This window comes from Eulemur rufifrons, chromosome 7 (genome assembly GCF_041146395.1).
Source record: "Eulemur rufifrons isolate Redbay chromosome 7, OSU_ERuf_1, whole genome shotgun sequence".
Lineage (NCBI taxonomy): Eukaryota > Metazoa > Chordata > Mammalia > Primates > Lemuridae > Eulemur > Eulemur rufifrons.
Window position 1 is genome coordinate 254,254,770 of NC_090989.1, and position 20,624 is coordinate 254,275,393.

The 20,624-nt window shown below is 39.4% G+C and overlaps 1 protein-coding gene across 1 annotated transcript; it reads right to left on the bottom strand.

Moving 5' to 3' along the window:
• Window positions 1-3,563: 3,563 nt before the first annotated feature.
• Window positions 3,564-18,958, bottom strand: SLC25A51 (solute carrier family 25 member 51). Its single transcript, XM_069474456.1, has 4 exons — window positions 18,927-18,958; window positions 18,376-18,402; window positions 15,840-15,964; window positions 3,564-4,733 (listed from the first exon to the last, which is right to left on the bottom strand). Exon 4 carries the CDS (start codon window positions 4,690-4,692, stop codon window positions 3,799-3,801), a length of 894 nt encoding a protein of 297 aa, XP_069330557.1. The 5' UTR covers window positions 4,693-4,733; window positions 15,840-15,964; window positions 18,376-18,402; window positions 18,927-18,958; the 3' UTR covers window positions 3,564-3,798.
• Window positions 18,959-20,624: the final 1,666 nt, after the last annotated feature.

Here is a 20,624-nt window from a genome sequence, read left to right on the forward strand (position 1 = left end):
CTTGACATACACATCAACAGTGTAGCTAATGTAACTTCACTCCCCTAACCAATTAGCTACAACAGAGAGGAGCAGCTATGAAGACAAAGTAGATATTTTAAAAAAACAAACAAACAAAACCCTGAAAAACTGAAAAGCACAAACATCCAGACCATTTAACTTGGGGGTAACCTGTAATAGTGACACTATCATGACAGAAATTACCATAACCTGAATTTACCAAGAAAGTTTATATCGAGTAAGGAAGAATTTATTACAATTGAGGAAAACCTTTAAAAAACAACATGCTTTGCAGTTAAACTATCTGGAAAATAAAACATAACATGGAAAGCCTCTTGACCAAACAAGATGGATAAATGAAAGACTGTTTTACCTGCAAAGTCCTCAGGTCAGTTGTTAGAAGTCACGGTAGTCTGCTAAATGTTTGTCACTGAAAGCCTAATAGATTAGCCTACTGCAAAAAGGAAAGTGCTAGTAATAAGAAACTACCCAACTGCAAGAGTAGACCAAAAAGGTGGTTTAAAAAACTTTATTCCAAACAATTACCCAAAAGTATGTTAACTCTGAAACATTTAACAGATTTCATTTAACTCAGTCACAAAACTCAAAATATCAAACAAAAATAGCACTATGTGCTTAACCACTTTTAAATGAAATTTTAAGAGGAAACATGTAGACTCCCATATAATTTGGGAACCATCAGGCAACAAATATTTAATATTAAGCAAAAAGCACTAAAAACTAAAAATTCTCAAATTTAGAGAGAATGCCTGTTCAAGTCTTTAATATGCATTTATTTGCATATGAGAAAACAAATACTTTAAAAGAAACCAAATCTGAGAGCTTCCCCTTTCTTCACACATTATCTTCTGTCTACCCTTCATCTTCTGACTGCATACCCCTCACTCTGCCATACTTCGTCGTTCCACATGATTGGCTTCACTGAAGTAAGCCCTCCAGCTCCCATCTCGTATCTCCCCTCTACTCCCATCATTCCCTCACATGTTTGCACAGCCTTATAGTGGGTATCACCGGTGCAATTGAGCTTGGGAACTTCAGGTATCCAAAGGTAACTATATATACACAATTGTGTTTTATTGCACAGTTCACAATATATAGCAGGTGATTACAGAGCCAACCATATTAAGATGAATATCAACTATTTAGACAAAAATATCAACTTCATCTCTAAGCACAAATGAAACAAGTAAGACACACATTTGCCACCATATAAAGGTTGTGTTTAGTCTGTGGTGCAGTCCTCAGGGCTCATACCACTCTGTGTTAAGTACAGAATCCGTAACTTTTCTGGTGGCATCAAAAAGTATGACACGTAAGTGTCTTGAGCTCATGAGCTGTTTGTGCCACATATGTAACAGAAAGGCCACTTTTAAAGCTTTTCAGTCATGTTTGCCTTTTCAAAATTATTACCACAGTAGTTCACACTGAAGGTAAAAACAGAATTTCTTAATAATGCATTTTGACTTAAAGTTCAGACAAAGCTGTTGGTTACAAGTTCTGTTCAATTTTTTTGTCAAATTTAAGAAGTCTACAGGGCAACACAAAACCACCTCTGGTAATGTATTTGCAGTTTGGTCTTCAAAAGCTGTAAAAAGTAACAAAGAAATAAAAATACTGAGTTAAAACTATTAAAAATATTTACTAATAATTGTTTTTTAAATGCCACTTATTTGAGACAGCAGAAACCAAAGCCTTTTTGTTAGAATTCTCACTTCACTTCTCTTTCACAAAGTGCTTTAGAACTTCGATTTCTACCACCTGCATGGAGTGTTGAGACGAAGGCAAGCACAGCAGAGCAGCCCGATGGAGTCCGCTCCAGGCTAACGCACCTGAGAGCTAGCCACGCCCGTGAGGCTCAGGGGCACACACGTGAAGGGGGGAGCGGTGGGGCACCAAGGTGCCTTCTTCGTTTCTGAAACTCAATTCCCTTCAAATCCTGACTCTGTAATAGGCCAAAGGATGCTACTCACATTTATTTGGTGTCGAATTCTTTTTTTCTGAAATCGTTACATCTGCACTTTAAATCATCTAAAATAAACTATTATATCCAGCACAACATTGTCAAACAGAGCTGCTACATAGCTATTTAGCTTCCTTACTGTCTAGCTCTAGCTAATGCTTAATATGCCTCCTAATCCTTTACAGTTGGAAGAAGGATCTTCACTTTATTTAACCAGTCATACTGCATTTAGAGGTAAACAGTGTTTTTGGACTATTTGCCCAGAAACTTCGAGTAAACTACCAGTTGAGGCTCTGAGTTTATTTTGGTCAGTAAGTGCACATATTCACATGCAGTTACCCAGAAAGATGAAAAACTAGTTAATAAGAGACCTACTGTCATGTCAGAAGCTGGAAAACAATCTTAACTACACAGTATGTACAGACTGGGGCTTTTAAAGGATTCATAAACCACTTTTCCAGGTTATTTCTTATTCTTCATTAGTTATTCAATTGGTGTATGAGTCATTTTGCCTTATCTTGAAAAAATATCTTAGAATTTTCTGATTCTTTTGACAAGTAAGCTTTTGTTAAGTAAGGGATGAGTATGTGATCTGGCTACTATCACTTCTAGAATACAAAATAACCCCTCCAATGTCTGTGGAGCATATGCTCTCAAACTATCTTATTGTTTAAGTGACACAACGGTAAACTGGGTTCCCAAAATGTCAAAATCCTAAAGAAGTCTTTATTTCCAAGAGTAAAATAAAAGACGGCTAATAGTGTGGAGTGAAAGCTATCCTGAGTCTTTTTCCCCTCGCTCTGTAACATTTAGAAACTGGGGGGAATCTGGGATTGCATTAATAAACCTCTAAAATAAAATTTTATGGAAGTGTTTATTTTAAAAGGAGAGTTTCAAGAGAACGGGATGCTTGAATAGGACATACAACTAAACGGAAAAAATATCGCAAAGCCGTTTGCTAAGTTGGCACCAATTATTCAAAGAAACCAAGCTAATTAGAGTTTGATCTCTACGTGCAACATGAAACTTCTTAAAAGAATGAAAGACCTGTAACAAAAATAACCTATATCCCTCCATCTTTTGGCAATGAAATAAGTGAAATTAACCTAAGTATACTTTGGAAGGTTGAAGATCACATTCAGAATTAAACAGAAAACTTTCAAACCAAGAAAGCAAAATGGGAACTTTCATTAGCTGCTTGATTCTACTATGTCGAAATGGAAATGGTTCAGATAATGACTATGCAACAGGTGCTTAGTTTTTAAAACCAGTACAAGCAATTTATCATGGAAAGTCCATACCTAATGAGCTGTTTCTCTTCAGTTCTGCCCCTCTGTCATATGCTTGAGTTTGACAAAGACTACCCATTGTAACTGCTGAGAGCAGAGAAGCAACACGAGGAGCAACAGAGTAAGCTTGAGAAATCCCGGGACCTTAACGGCCTTTTCCCTGGCTGGTCCTGGCCACGTATGTTCCAATGCAGAAGGTTTAAAGACTATTTTGAGAAAAGGAATCATATCTTGGGTATTAGGTTTCCTGTCAAAGGCCATCAGATAGACAGCTATTTAGCAGGTAATTGGCCCTATAGTTCTTAGATAATGATTTTAAAAAAGCAAAACAAACAAAAAAACCCTTAAACTTTCCCAATGAAACCTTTTATTCTGTTTTTGTTGATGCTTAAGGAAAACAGCTTTGGCCATAACTCACTATGGCCTGGACTTAAGACACCAACTTGTAGTTGGCCAATTAGGAAAGAGGCCAAACTGCATTCTTCTTAGACATTCAGTTGATAAATGGCACTTAACTGATGATTTTTTTCATATAACCTTTAACAAGAACTCATAAGTTGCATTGATTATGCCCCAAGAGATGAGGGACCGATGGTAATTCAGATGGGCACCCCTGAAAAGATTTGTCAGTTTCCTATCCCGTTCTAGCCAGATTTTTTTGAAAACCTTGGGGAAAGACTGAAATTCCCCACCAATCTGAGACTGTATGCGAGTTTTTACAACGTTAATTGGAAAAAATAAGAATCCCAACATGGCACCCAAGAGACCTCCACAGATAAAATCGTTGACCAGATGAGCACTGTGAGTCGTTGCAGTAGGCAGATGCTCCTTAATGGGACCTCGAAGGCCAAAAAAAAAGACATTGCTGAGTCCATTGCGGAAAAGAATGGGCACCAAGCCTCGATAATACTCTCCAATTCCATGGCATCTCAGTGCCTTGAAAGCCTGATAAGTGTTTGTAAATTTGTCATGATGCTTGTGGTCTTGAAGCAATGTCTGAACTCTTTCTAATGGAGTGAAAATTGCTTCTGTTGTCCCTGCCAGTACTGCGGCCACGCTGCGGGTTGCAAACTCTGGAGCACTGACATGCTTGCGGAGAAGGCAGGATAAATCCTCATACATACCAAACATAAGTGCCAGTGTAGTTGTTTTCTGCATTAACGGGGGAAGGATTCCGCGATATAAGTTTCGAAATCCATCCCTCCTCAACTGAAGTACCGCATCCCGGGTTTTGATGCCATACAGCTGCTGCCGAAAAAGGACCTTCTGAACAGGAAATGTGATCGCTACATTGTTGAAAGCTGCACAGCAGCCACACAAGTAATGCTTCATTTCACTGACATTTGTAATGTGAGGTGATACATCTTGTTTTGAAGATTTTAGAATTGGTGGCCTCTTTTCATGAGCTTCTGAATCCATCATGTTGCTTCAGATTTTTATTCTTCATGAAGAATTTTTTCAACCTACAAATAATAAAATGGTTAAATCTATTTATTTATTTTTATTTATTTCAGCATATTATGGGGGTACAAAAGTCTAGGTTATGTATATTGCCCCATGCCCCCCACCTCCCCGAGTCAGAGCTTCAAGCGTGTCCGTTCCCCAGACAGTGCGCATCACATTCATTATGTAGGTATACACCATCCCCTTCTCCACCCACATCTGCCCGACACCCAATTGGTGTTATTCCCAAATGTGCACTTAGGTGATGATCAGGGAAACCAATCTGCTGGTGAGTACATGTGGTGCTTATTTTTCCATTCTTGGGATACTTCACTTAGTAGAATGGGTTCCAACTCTATCCAGGAGAACATAAGAGATTCTATTTCACCATTATTTCTCATAGCTGAGTAATACTCCATGGTATACATATACCACATTTTACAAATCCACTCATGTATTGATGGGCATTTGGGTTGTTTCCACATCTTTGCGATTGTGAATTGTGCGCAATAAACATTCGGGTGCAGATGTCTTTTTTATAGAATGACTTTTGTTCTTTTGGGTAGATGCCCAATAATGGGATTGCTGGATCAAATGGCAGGTCTACTTGTATCTGTTTAAGGTATCTCCATATTGCTTTCCACAGGGGTTGCACTAGTTTGCAGTCCCACCAGCAGGATATGAGTGTTCCTGTCTCTCTGCATCCATGCCAACATTTATTGTTTTGGGATTTTTTGATAAAGGCCATTCTCACTGGAGTTAAGTAATATCTCATTGTGGTTTTGATTTGCAAGTTAAATCTTTTTTGTAGAGAGCTAAACACATGGAATTTCCCCCAATCCCTCCTCTAATTTTTGGACAGTACTACACTTTCCTTTTTAGCCTAGATCTGTGGTCTAAGCATTTTCAGAGGACTCCTGGAGGGCCCTCAGATCTTTCTGGGAGGCCAGGAGGTCCTCCCTTTTCCAACTAGATATCTACGTGAGGCTGGGTTGTTGGCATATACCTTAACCAAAACAACTTACCACAACAGACTGAATGCGGGAGGAGATATGAGACGTCACCTATCTTTTAAGTCAGACACGAAAGAGACTTGGAAAACTGTAAAACATTCTTCTTATGAAAAAAAAAAAAGTTGTGGGAGAATAGTTATTTTTCATAAAAATGTGTTATATTAACATGTAATGGGTTTATCATTACCTTAAAATTAATTAATATCTTTATTTTTAATTCCTAAGACCCTGAATACCAATCCACATAAACAAAAGCTCTTTGGGGCCCATAATAATTTAAGAGTATAAATGGGTCCTAAGACCAAAAAATTTTGAGAGCCACTAGACTAGTACATAAGCATTGGCTATGCTACATAACAGTACGTATCCATTGTGCTACTGAAATAGACTCGAAGTCCTTCCTGTGAGAAATAAAATAGCAAGACACGTACTCATTCTTTCTATTAATACTAATTTGGTACCTACTATGAACTAGGTCCTCTGCTAAGTGCTAGAGATTCAAAGACAAGGCGCTCATAAACTAACAGGAGAATTTGCCAAGGTAAACAGCTATACCACACTGTGATACTTCTATGATAAATATGTGCTGTGAGTACACTGGTAAGGGACACTAGACACGTATTTTGGGAGGTGGAGGTGTGGGAGAATGGGGTCAAGGAAGGCCTGCGGGTATGTATTATGCACTATACTTTCATATATTTAATTCTCAAAACAACTCCATAAAGTAATTATTTTTCCCAGTTTTACAAATAAATAAAACCAATATTCTCCTTTGTCCAACGTACAGCTAGTAACTGGTGGGAATGACACCAGTTGAAATGAAGTCTGACAGACTCCAAGGTTCACATCTCTCTACCATACCACAGATGGCAATGACTCTGGGAGGCTGCCCTGGGATAAGAGGTGGCTACATCAGATACTGCTGAAAAATGTTTGAAGCCTAAATAGATAGGCTTAGCTTATGAGTGGAACTAAGACAAAGTCCTACCCCTGGAATACATCTGCTTCCATGAAATGCAATATCTTTCCCTGATAGCTATCTAAATCTGACCCCCACCACCACCAAAAAAACCCCCCAAACAAACAGATCCAAATAGTTGAATCATCCAGAACAATTCCTACATTCCAGGGATGGTCCTGGAAATCACCTTTATTTGGGGACAACGTGATCATTTCTATTTTAGATATATCAGCCTAAATATCTTTAAATTGATTTTAATTCCTCAACATGTAAGAGATCACATTTAACTACAACTCAACAAAACATCAAATAATCCTATTAAAAGATAGACAATTGACTTGAACAAACATTTCTTCAAAGATGATATACAAATTGCAAAAATGCTCAACATCACCAATCATTAGAGAAATACAAATCAAAACCACAGGGAGGCATCACCTCACACCCATTAGGATGGCCACTATCAAAACCCTCCCAGAAAAAGACAAGTGTTGGTGAGGATGTGGAGAAGTTGGAACACTTACACACTGCTGGTGGGTTCATAAAATGGTACAATCGCTATGGAAAACAGTATGGTGGTTCCTCAAAAAATTAAAAATAGTAGATATGATCCAGCAACCCCACTTTTGGGAATATATCCAAAATAATTGAAAGGAGAGTCTCAAAGACTTTATATACCCACGTTCATAGCAGCACAACTCACGACAGCCAAGAGGCAAAAGCAACTCTAACCACATTTAAGTGTTTTAATGGGGAAATAAAATACCAAAATAGGGCAGATGAACCATCTAAGTCTTTGATGACAACAAACTGTCAAGTTCCTTATATTTTCTCCTTCCCATACCACACACGTGTTGCTGTAAACTGCTAAACATTCAGGACAAAAGATATTAAAGAGAAACATAATCACTGTCAAGGTAAATTAAGAGCGCATAACTGACGCACAGAAAGAATCAGAAAGCATCAGTGCTTGAGGAGCTTATATCTGCAGGAGCCACAGATAGGTAGCATAAAACTTGGCGCACACACACAGCCATAATTTTCCTTCTAAGAATACAGCTTAAGAAAATGATTTACACAAGATATACACAAAGATTCAACCATAAGATAGTCCCAGCAACTCTTAATGGCAAATATTAAAAATTAAATGCTCAACAACGGACACATTACATAAATGAAGATGTACCCAAATGATGAGACACTATACAGTCATTAGAAATAAAGGCGTATTAGGCCTGGTGCAGTGGCTCACGCTTATAATTCTAGCACTTTGGGAGATCAAGGTGGTAGGATCACTTGAGTCTGAGGCTGCAGTGAGCTATGATCACACCACCCAGTCTGGGCAACAGAGACCCTGTCTCAAAAAATGATAATTCTCCATCTCAAAAAAAAAAAAAAAAAAAAATATTTAAGGTTCAGTATGGCATCAAGTTTCAATTTTTAGTGTGTTTATAAAATGTAGATAATGGTGAGTCCTTTATTTGATGAATAAATAGTGTTACAGAAAAAAGCAAACAAAAAAGGAGAATGCTTTTGTTATGAACAGTATTATGGCACAATCCTATTTTTATCAAAACATATACATATTAAAAAAGCTAAAGTGAGTGGTTTATCTAAATTTTCTAACTTTATACTGCTATATTCTCCTTTTTCATGTTTTTCAAGTTAAACTTGTCTCAATTTATTCAACTATTTTCAGAAGTTAAAGATTTCTCCCTCATTCTATGAAGCCAGTGTCACCTGATACTAAAGCCAGGAAAGGACACAATAAAAAAAGAAAGCTACAGGTCAATATCCCTTATAAACATAGATGCAAAAATCCTCAATAAATACTAGGAAACCAAATTCAATAGCACATCCAAAAAAAAAAAATCCACCATGATCAAGTGAGATTCATCCTAGGGATGCAAGAATGGTTCAATATATCCGTATCAATCAATGTGATTCATCACATAAACAATTAAAAAACAGACCATATTATTACCTCAACAAATACAGAAAAAGCATTCGATAAAAACCAGCATCCCTTCATGATAAAAACCCTCAACAAAATAGGCATAGAAAGAACACATCTTAAAATAATAAAAGCCATATATGACAAACCTGTGGCCAACATCATACCGAATGGAGAGAAGTTGAAAACGTTCCCAAGAACCGGAGCAAAACAAGGATACCACTGTCACCACGTCTATTCAACACAGTACTGCAAGTCCACCCCAGAGCAATTAGGCGAGAAAGAAAGAAAGGGCATCCAAAATCGGGAAAGAAGAGGTCCAACTATCCCTGTTTGCCAACAATATGATCTTACACTTAGAAAACCCTAAAAATTCCACCAAAAGACTCTTAGAATTGATAAATAAATTCAGTAAAGTTTCAGGTTACAAAATTATGTGTGCAAATCTGTAGCATTTCTACAAACTAGTAACAGTCAAGCTGAGAGCCAAATAAAGAACTCAATACCATTTACAGTAGCTACAAAGAAAATAAAACACCTAGGAATATACTTAACAAAGGAGATGAAAGTTCTCTATAAGGAAACTGCAAAACACTGATGAAAGAAATTGCAGATGACACAAACAAACTTTAAAAATTCCATGCTCATGGATTGGAAAAATCAACATTGTTAAAATGTCCATACTGTCCAAAGTGATTTACAGATTCCAAGCAATTCCCATCAAAATTCCAATGACATTTTTCTCAGATCTAGAAAAAATAATCCTAAACTTCATACAGAACCAAAAGACCCAAAATAGTCAAAGCAATTCTAAGCAAAAAGAACAAATCTGGAAGCATCACATGACTTGACCTCAAATTATACTACAAGGCTATAGTAACCAAAGCAGCATGGTACTGGTATAAAAGGTAGACACACAGACTGATGGAACAGAAGAGAGAACCCAGAAATAAAACCATATAGCTACAACCAACTGATTTTTGACAAAGGAGACAAAAACATGCACTGAGGAAAGGACACCCTATTCAATAAATAGTGCTGGAAAAACTGGATAGCCACATGAGTAGAATGAAACTGGATCCCTATCTCTTGCCATATGCAAAAATTAACTCAAGATGACTTAAAGATTTAAATGTAAGACCTGAAACCGCAAAAATCCTAGAAGAAAATGTAGGAAAAATGCTTCTAGACAGTGGCCTAGGAAAAGAATTTATGAGTAAGACTCCAAAAGTAAATACAGCAACAACAAAAATAAATAAATGGGATTTAAACTAAAAAGTTTCTGCACAGCAAAGGAAATACAACAGAGTAAATATACAACCTACAGAATGGTAGAAAATATTTGCAAACTGTGTATCTGACAAAGGGTTAATATCCAGAATCTACAAAGAATGCAAACAAATCAGCAGGAAAAAAACAAATAACCCCATCAAAAAGTGGGCAAATGACACGAACAGACTCTTCTCAAAAGAATATAGACCAATGGCCAACATACAAAAAAATGCTCAACATCACTATCAGGAAAATGCAAATTAAAACCACAATGAGATACCACCTTACCCTGTCAGAATCACCATTATTAAAAAGTCAAGAAACAATAGATGTTGGTGCAGTTGTGCTAAAAAGGGAAAGCTTATACACTGTTGGTGGGAATGTAAACTTGTACAACCACTGCGGAAAGCAGTATGGAGATTCCTCAAAGAACTAAAAGTAGACCTACGATTCGATCCAGCAATCCCACTACTGGGTATGTACCCAAAGGAAAAGAAGTCATTTTATCAAAACGACACATGCACCAGAATGTTTATCACAGCACAATTCACAACTGCAAAGATACAGAACCAATCTGATTGTCCATTAACTGATGAATGGATTAAAAAACTGTGGCATATATATACTACAGAGTACTATTCAGCTATAAAAAGAAATGAAATAATGTCTTTTGCAGCAACCTGGACGGAACTGGAGACCATTATCCTAACTGAAATATTTCAGGAATGGAGAAACAGTTACCACATGTTCTCACTTGTAAGTGGGAGCTAAACAAAGGATATATATGGTCATAAAGAGCTGTAATGAACACTGGAAACTAAGAAGGAGGGAAGGTGGGAGGGGATGAGGGATGAAAGTCTACCATCGAGTACAATGTACACTATTTTAGTGACAAGTATACTGAAAGTCCTGACCTTCAGCATGATACAATTTATCCACATAACAAAAAATTGTAAATTTTTAGGAAATAAAGTTAGAGATGACAATAATGAAGGTCTAATCAGGACTACAAAGGCCTTCAGTGACAGACAGATGAGAAAGTTCCAAAGTGACCAAAAGTAAACTGCTTCACCCCTGAGCCTTAGTTTCCATATTAATAAAGTAGGCCAATACAATCCACCTTTCAAGGTTAGAATGAAAATGCATGTCAGGGGAGGTAAGACACGCATATACTCAGACTGCAGGGTAATAAATGCAATCATGGAAGTATGTACAAGGTATCAAGGTCCCACTGAGGAGGGGGTCATTAACTAGCTGTCTGGAGGCAATGACAGGATACAAATGCTGGGCTTTGAAAACTGAATAGGTGTTGCTATGTACACAGGGTGAAGCCTATTTTAGCTAAAGGAGCAGCAGCATCACATTTTTGAGGAATTACTAGTGCGTGTCCTGTGGGAGCACAGTGCAGGTGCAGAAGAATGGGGATGTTCCATGAGGATGGAGAAGCAGGCTAGGACCCTTAAGAAAATGCCAAGACCCTCTGACACTACCTTTTATTTTTCTCATGTGAAGCAAATATATTACACACACACACACACACACACACACACATATATATATATTTTACACCAAGATCTGTGTGTCCCTTTCCCAGAATATAGATTAAGAAAATGTAAACATTTGTGCAATCTATGGCCTATAGCCTCTTTGTTTGGTTTTTGAACTGACTTGCTGTCACGCTTCTATTAGAAAAGATAAACTTGCCCTCAGTTTAGAGGACTTGTGACTGCATGTTGTTGCAGGCCCAAAGTCTACCCTAAGGAAGGTAATAAAAGAAGTCAGGAAACTCTTTTCCCATTAAAAGTCACCTGGTTGTACCCAGAGAGCTGAGCAAAGGCAGGGCTTAGATCTTTCACTGTCTACTCCCCTTCACCAGATGAGCCACACCACCTCCAAGGACCAAAACATTTTGTTCATTTGAAGAAATCTGTTTTGAAAATTTGTTCCACTGCAATTTAAACTAAGAGAGGAATGATTTTCAATTTTGGTAGGTACCAATATAGTTAGGTGAAGTCACCTGTATGCTCAATGGAGAGATACCAGATTCCTTGGAATTAGGCCGTTTATAGATCCAGTAACAAGAAAAAATCATTTAAATAAAAATTCACAAAAGAAATGTGTATTGAAGTGACTAATGGGAAAATAAAGCAATAAATCAATTAAATACACAGACAGCCTCTCCTCCAGGCTTGCTGGTCTACTCAGGTCTTTGTCTCTCACCTAAACTAGTGCAAAGGCACCTGGAACGGTCTACCTGACTCTGGTCATGCTCACCTGCCCCCCATTCCCTGCCCTCCTCCAAACTATCCATCATCTTAAAGACAAAAAACACACCACTAAGTGAAAAAATGAGGTGTACAATAATGCATTTTAGAATCTAGTATCCTCAGTGTTTGGAGTACTCTACTGCACAGTACTCCACTGAATGACTGCACTATGTAATTTATCTTATCTCCCACTTATAGTTGCTATTTTTCCTTTTTTTGTTTTTAAACAGGCAACCTTATACCTATGCCTGGATGAACTATTTTGCTACCTAAAATTTTGAATAAAATTCAGCATCTTTCATTTTTATTGACCATTTTAGTTTCTTTTACTACAAGTTTTCATATGTGTTCACCATTTTTATGTTGGCACTTTGTTTTTCTTATTGATAAGTAAAACATCTTTGGATTTGAAGAAAATCAATCCTGCTTGTATTAGTTAAATTGTGGCAAATACTTACCCCACTTGGTCTGCATCATTTTTGTGATACTGAAGTTCTTAATTTGGATAGTAAATCTATCAATCTTGACTTCTAGAATTTATGTCCTCCTTAGAAGGTCTTCGTTATCCCCAAATTATAAACAAGTCATCCTGGCTTCCTTCTAGAATTTCTGTGGTTTCATTTATCACTTGTACTGTAATTTGGCTGGAATTTCAGTATAAGGAGTGAGGCAAAGATTAAGAGATTGCTAACGCTGCCACAATGGCACATGCCTGTAATCCCAGCTACTTGGGAGGCTGAGGCATAAGGGTCACTTGAGCCCAGAAGTTTGGGCTGCAGTGAGCTGATTATGCCACTGTACCCCAGTCTGGGTGACAGAGTGATACTGTGTCTCTTAAAAAAAAAAAAAAAAGAGAGAGAGAGAGATTACCAACATGGCTGGTGAACTGGCTGATGAACTTTGTTTTCATCAGTGGTCTGCATAATTTAAACACCCATAGGCATTTCCATTTCTTTCTGCACTCCATTCTTTTCCACCAATAGTCTAGTATTAATATTTCTTCTCTAGTACTGACCTATTTTAACCTATTGCAGCATCAGAATATATTTCATTACCTAGTAGAGCTTCCCCCTCTACTCTCACCAGAATTATAGTTTTCTTGGTTTTCTCACTTTTCTCAGGTCAACTTTAGTGTATTTTTGTCATGTTCTTCCCCAAAATCCTACTGATATTTTATGGTAGAAGTGTCTTTATATGTAAATTTTAAAAACTGGTCACGTTTTCAAAATTGAATCTTAACTTTACAAGGACATGATTTTACTTCCTATTTACTTACATTTTTTTTACAAATGTTATAGCATTTAACATTTTCTTCACATAGATCCTATTTCTTATATCTAAGTATTTTACCTTTTTGGTCATTACGATGAATGGGTTGCTTCTTTCCATTGATCTTCTAACTGGTCTTTATCTGTATATGAAAAAGCTACCAATTCTTCTGTATTAAGGTAAGAACCTGCTAACTTACGGAATCCTCTCGCTAGTTCTCAGTTTTTTAGTGAATTTCAGTTTCCATGACATAAAATAACACAAATAATTTTGCCTTCTTTTTATAATATACATCTTTCTTTCTTCTATCTTACCAGACTGGCAGATACTTCCCAAACAAAATTATAGTAATAGTGGACAACCTTACATTTTTCTTGATGTTTGTGGGAACTCTCCTAGAGATTAACATTAATCATGATGCTGGCTTTAGGTTTGAGAAAAGGGAGGGCTCATAATCCAAATCCTAGTAGTTTCAAGTTTACAGAGGGAAACAAATCATGACATGAAAATGTTCACTGATCAACTGACCCATAAAATATTTATTCCCCCAAGTATCCCTCCCTGTTTATCACCTATCCCTGCTCATCATTAGGATATGTTGCAAATGTGAAGGATGTTTTCCTAGTACTATCATATAATTTCATCTTACAAATCATGCTAAAAAACCCACTTCATTCCATATTCATTTTAAAAATTAGTATAGTTGCAATTATAACTTAAGCCCCTGTCCCCCACTATTTACTATGCAATTGTGTTTCCCATTAAAAATGGATTCCATTTTTCTAGTACTAATGATCAACCGATAATCTTAGAGAATTTTAAACATGTGAAGGAAATGTATTTATTTTTGTTTTAATGAAGTTCAACCACCTCCACCCCTGCTCACCACCACTAACTCAAGAATCTACCTTGAACTTTGGCCAATGCTTTTTTTTTTTTTTTCTGGAGACAGAGTCTTGCTCTGCTGCCTGGGCTATAGTGCAGTGGCATGATCTCAGCTCACTGCAGTCTCCAACTCCTATAACTCATGGGATCCTCCTGCCTCAGCCTCCCAGGTAGCTGGGACTACAAGTGTGGGCCACCACGCCTGGCTAATTTTCGCATATTTTGTAGAGACAGGATCTTGTTATTGCCCAGGTTGGTCTCAATCTCCTGGCCTCAAGCTCAAGCGATCCTTCTACTTAGGCCTCCCAAAGTGCTGGCTTTGTAGGCATGAGTCACCATGCCTGGCCTCAAGTGCTTTTAGAGAGCTCCTGAGATAACCATACAGATGATACTGGAAATAGAGCCAGTGTAACAGTTACGAGTACAGCCTCTGGTACCTGCTCATTGCCTGGGTTCAAATCCTAGCTCCACCACACATCTACTGTGTGACCTTTGACAAGTCACTCAGTGTCTCCATGGCTTAGTCCTGCGGTCCCCAAGCCCTGGGCTGTATGGTCTGTTACAAACCAGGCTGCACAGCAGGAGGTGAGCGGCTGGCAACCAAGCAAAGCTTCATCTGTATTTACAGCCGCCCCCCATTACTCACAGCACCACCTGAGCTCTGCCTCCTGTCAGATCAGCAGGGGCATTAGATTTTCATAGGAGTGTGAACCCTACTGTAAACTATGCACGCAAAGGATCTACTCTGTGCAAGGTGGAGCTGAGGCAGTGATGTAGCACTGAGGAGTGGCTGCAAATACAGATTATCATTGGCAGAGAGGTTGGACTGCACAGAGACCATAATAAATCAACTGCTTGCAAACTCATAGCAAAACCTTATCAGTGAGTGGCAAGTTACAATGTAATAATAACAGAAGTGCACAATAAATGTAATGTGCTTGAATCATCCCAAAACCATCCTCCTGACCGTGTCCATGGAAAAATTCTCATCTATGAAACCAGTCCCTCATGCCAGAAAGGTTGGGGACCACTGGCTTAGTCTCCTTGTTTATAAATTAGAGATGCCACCTATCTCACATGCTGGCTCAATTGAGTTAATAACATGTAAGGCACCCAGGAGAGCAGTACGGAATATAACAGGCAACCAACAAGGGCGAGCTATATTATTCTTTTCTGATGTCTTTATCGGGTGTATTATGTTAGCGTATTTCTTGGTAATTACTTACCCTGGTTACATGGGGATGAATCCTAATTGGCCATAGTGAAATATTCTTTTAACATAGTGCTAAATTCCATTTACTAATATTTCATTTTAAAATTTCACATTACTTTTCAGAACAGATTGAGTTTTCAATTTTAGTACTATCTTCACATCAACTGCCAGTGTCAATGTTCCACTGGCTTTGTAGAACAAAACTATTTGTGATTTTTTTCCTTCCTTATACTGTGGAACAATTTAAATCTTATCAAAATGATCTGTTCCTTGAGAGTTTAAAGAAATTTACCTGTAACACCATCTGGGCTTGGTGTTTTGCCGGATGACAGTTTTTTGATAACTTTACCAATTTCTTCCATTGTTATTGGTCTGTTAGGTTCTCTCTTCTGGAGTCAATTTTAATGATTGGATTTCCTTAAAAATAAAAAATAAAACCTGGTTTGATTTATATAGTCTTATAAAGCACTTGCTGTTTTAAAAAATTGTTTGTAACCTTGTATATTTATGCTCCCTTCTTTCTTGAGCAGAGTAACCAGTTTATCTAATTTATAACCCTCTCACTCCCAGCAAAGAACCAAACAGCTCTTGAATGACCAGTTTTGCTATTTCTCAGTTTAAAATTTTGCAACTTTGCTTTTCCTCTTTCTTATCTCCTTTTCTGCTTTGTCTGGGCTTTTCTTCTAATTCCTAAGTTAGATGGTTATTTCAATTTATTCTTGAAAAAATTTGTTGTTCCTTAATTTGTATTCAAGGCACTTTCCTTTGAGCAAAACTCATTACTTTTTAAGACAGTGAGCATTTTATTTTACTCTACTCTAGCTGCTTATAAGTATCCTAAAATTTTTAGTTAGCCAGTTGAGTGTTGTTATTTGCTATAAAAATAGAATTTTAAAAACAGGTCCCAGAATGTTAACCATTCCTTCTCTCCCCTCCCTTCCTTAATGTACTGAGGTTTCAGGACTTAATATAATCAAATTTAAAATATGTTCCACAGATGCCTGAGAAGTTTGTGAAGGTATTGAGTTTGATAATTATTTATCATTTAGTCTACTACATACTTTTTTTTTTTACAGTTTCAGCCAAAAGTTAAAAGCTCTTATTAGTATTACACTTACCAATCTAAGATTAACCAATATTTAAAAAACAAAAATTTAGTACAGAAATGCTTGATACCTACATAACGCTTTGCACTTCAGAGTTTCAGAATTAAACAGTGTTAAAATAAAAAAAAAATATTTAGATTAATGTACACATAATTACACAATATTGTGACAATTTATAAATGTCAAAAACATTTCATTCTTCTGATCAGTGGTGAATGAAAAAAATATTACATTTTTACATACTAAACACATACGATATATTTTAAATTCTAAAGTCACCACCTATAAGCTGTTTATATATGTTCCTTGACTATACAAATCAAGTTATTTGTGTACATGAACAATAAAAACTGTTTATTTCTGATTTTTACTGGAGTGGTACTTGTATTACTTTCCAAAATTTTCCAAATTAAGGTCACTTCATCTAGTTTGTCATGACTGTCTGCAATAATGGAGACTATTACTAGCCAGTCATTTACTGACCAACATTACTATATACTGAGAGTCTCAGATTTAAAAAATAGGCCTAGGTAGGAAAAAGAAATGTTATGAAACCCTCCCAGACTTCATAATATTTAAAGCTTTTCCTCTAGTTTCACCCTACACACCAGGATGGCATGAACAGGTTCTTAACTTAGCAACAGAAGGATAGTGCGCACAGCATTCTTTAGAATGGAGTTTAGAACCTTGCATGTTTACCTGTACTGTGAACATGGCTAAATTTCTTTGCTAAACTAATCTCTGTATTTAAATCCTTTAACATCGACAAGTCTTTGCAATTTATTGCAAAATTTATTTACCATACCTTTACACTTACTTGCTATATAAAACACTCACCCTGTCTCAACTTAAGGAAGCAAAGTTATCCTGACTTTCAAGCAACTACAAGTGTCAAACTTATGTGGTGTAAGAAAAGACCCTAAAATCTAAATACTCAGTGTAATTTACAGCCTACATGGATGAGCACGATCCAGCTATGATCCCAGCACAAAGGTCTCTGTGCAAAAACTGGGGAGAAGGTGATTGTAACTCTCAAAGGGTATGAATTTAACTAGTCAGCAGGTCTGCATCAGCAATCAGGCCAAGATCCGCCTGGGTCTAGTCCTGGCTATGACACTATCCTGCCACTACAATACAAAGCAATGCCTACCATTTAAAAATCCACTAATCTGAGTTTACTTTCATCTACCATACGAGAGAGCAGATGAGTCAACTCCTCTCAGAGCTTATCTTCCCATACAGAACAGCTGAGTTTTCTTTAACAAACTGTTATTTTCCCCTGAGATGCGCTAAGGGTGATTCCTGTTTCAAAGTGCCTAACCCGTGCCCTGAACCACTATGGAAGCTGACGAGTCCTAGGCACCTTTTGATTCTACGGAATCCTTTCAAAGCAAGGGCGAAGGCGGCCCAAAGTGGCAAGGTCACTATACATTTAGTACAAGGCTTCTGTTTCACAGATTACAGGTAGAGAAACAGAAGGTGGTAATTAAGACCAGCTGTATAGGGAGATAAGGGGCAAAATAAAGGTTATGCAAAAAGGGTAAATACAGCTGAAGTGTTGACATACTCCATCAAGCTAACCGTAACACCAAATAACTGGTACACAAACTAACAATTAACAACAATCCCGTCTCGGAAAAGCCTCGTACGACTGAGTTTCCTATAATGCATTGCAATATGGTGTCGCAGAAGCAGCACTGCAAAGCTAGGGGGGGAACTTACCGTTCTCCAGGCGTCCATTTCCCCAACCTGTTAAAAAGAGACAGGGGAGTGGACAAGGTCACTAAAGGCCCTTTTATCTCTGATACTCCAGAGTCAGGGGTCCCCGACTGAGCAGGCCAGAATCCCAGCCTCCGGGAGAGGGGGGGGCAGGAGCCCCTCCGCGGTGCAAGCGCCGCTCTCCCCAAGTGCAGGGAAATCCCGGCCACCTTCCCGCCCTAGCTGTTCATTAGCTCTGGGGAAGTGCCTGCGCCCTAATGAACGCACAGCCTCCTTCCCGGGAAAGTTCGCTCACACAGACGCGGGCGGCGGGAGGGAGACGGGGGAGGACGGAGACGGAGGCGGCTCAGAAGTGATTCCGCGCTCGCCGTCAGGGTGGGGCCCGCAGTTGCCGGCCAGAGAAGCCGGCGCGCGCCTGAGCAGCGGGGCGCGCGCAGGACAGGGGTGAGCCCCAAGGTTGCCGGCCACCCCCGCGTACCCTTCTCCATGCTGCGCGTCTCTCCAGCCAGAAGCCGAGAGGAGCCCAGTGCTTCCCCAGCCCGCCCAGCACTCACCCATCGCCCCAGGCGTCCCGCAAGAACGCGAGCCAGCGAGCGAGACCGCAAGCCGGCGCCCGCGCAGGCGCAGACCTTGACCGACCCGGGTGCGGCGGGGCGTAAAGCGACGCGCTCGGCGCAGCTCGGGTCACGTGAGGAAGACGCCGCCCCAGCTCCTCCCCCGACACCAGCCAACCGCCAAGCGACGTCCGCCTATTTCTGGCTGCCGACTGAGGCACCAGGGCAGGTAGGGGGTAACGCCATCACACCTGTCGTCAGGCTGTGGGGCTCCGCTAGACTGGAGACCATACCCTTGATGCTGTACAGTGGCCCCACCGTGCCAGAAACAACCAACGCGTTTTTTAGCGTGCTGCCGGAGGAGGCCAGGTATTTTTGGTTGCAGGTGGCAAGCACGTGCGCGGAAGATTCGAAAGTGCCCTCCTGGCTCCTCTGGGTAGTGTTGGTTACGTGACCCCAAACCTCTGGAGTGGCATTTTGTCAGTTACACATACCGCAGCTGACAGAACACCTTGTGCGTGCTTTAAAACGTACAAACCACTTTTAAGCGCCTTTTCCTTTGAAGCTCAGAATACCTGCGGGGGTCTTGGAAGCAGCACTGCACCGGGAGTTAGGAGGTGTGGGTCAAAGTCAGAGCTCTGACACTTCCTGGAAGTGTCCTTGGACAAGTCACTGGCCCCCCAGCCCCAAATCCCTGTCTGAAAAGTATTACCCCTGCCTTGTACGTTGCATCCCTCAGCTGTTGGTGAGAATCACCGGGAATAATGGTTCTGATTCTCACTTGTAAACTGTAACGCGCACAGCAGATGTGAGAGGTTGAAGGAAACAAAGTCGGCCTGGAGAGGAGAGGTGCTTTAGGAGGCTTGTCAAATGTGGGAAGTGTATGCTCTTTACTTGGGGCTAGTCCAGCAGGTAACCCCACCGGAGTGCAGCGTTAGTGGGGGGATCAGGTCCTGGTGGGTGACTTTTCCTGCCCACTTCTCCCAAGAGCTCTTTGTAGACACTCACTGCCAAAGTGTGTCTGGTCTGTCTAGCCCTGCCTCAGCTGCTGCATGTAACTGCTTCTCTGGGTGTTGATCCCACTACTTCCCATCACAGCAAACACTGCTGGGGCACCTACAGTGTGCCAGCTACAGGATACAAAACCAAAATGAAACTCAGAAGCGTGAGGGAGGGGACTTTCCCCTTGAGGGAGAACTAGTGGTGGCTTCATAGAGTAGGAGGTGTTTGAACTGGACCTTGGAGGATGAATGGGTGGAATTTGGATCGGAGGAGAAAGTCATAGTAGCGGGAGATAAGATTGTAAAGGTCAGGTGTTGGGGCCTGATAGTGCCAATCTGTCAATTGCAGGCGCCTGGCATCTCATGAGTGTGCAACGGATAGATTTTGGACTCTACAGGATAATGACAAGGCTACACAATGGTTTAGAACAATTAATTGGGCAACAGTTGGAAAGGGCATTTACCTCAAAATTATGTTTGCCCTGTCTTGCGTGAGTTCCTATTCAGATGTATTATTCAAAAAAATAAATAAACCAGGCAGGCATCCAGCATGTTCATAAGCATAAATAATTAATTTCATATTAGAATGGAGAGGAGTTATTCTCCTGTGGTAATACCTGAACAGAAGGAAAAGATTGAAATTAAACATACAATTGGGGCACAACAGACTCAAAAGAGTGAGAAAATCCCACTCAGG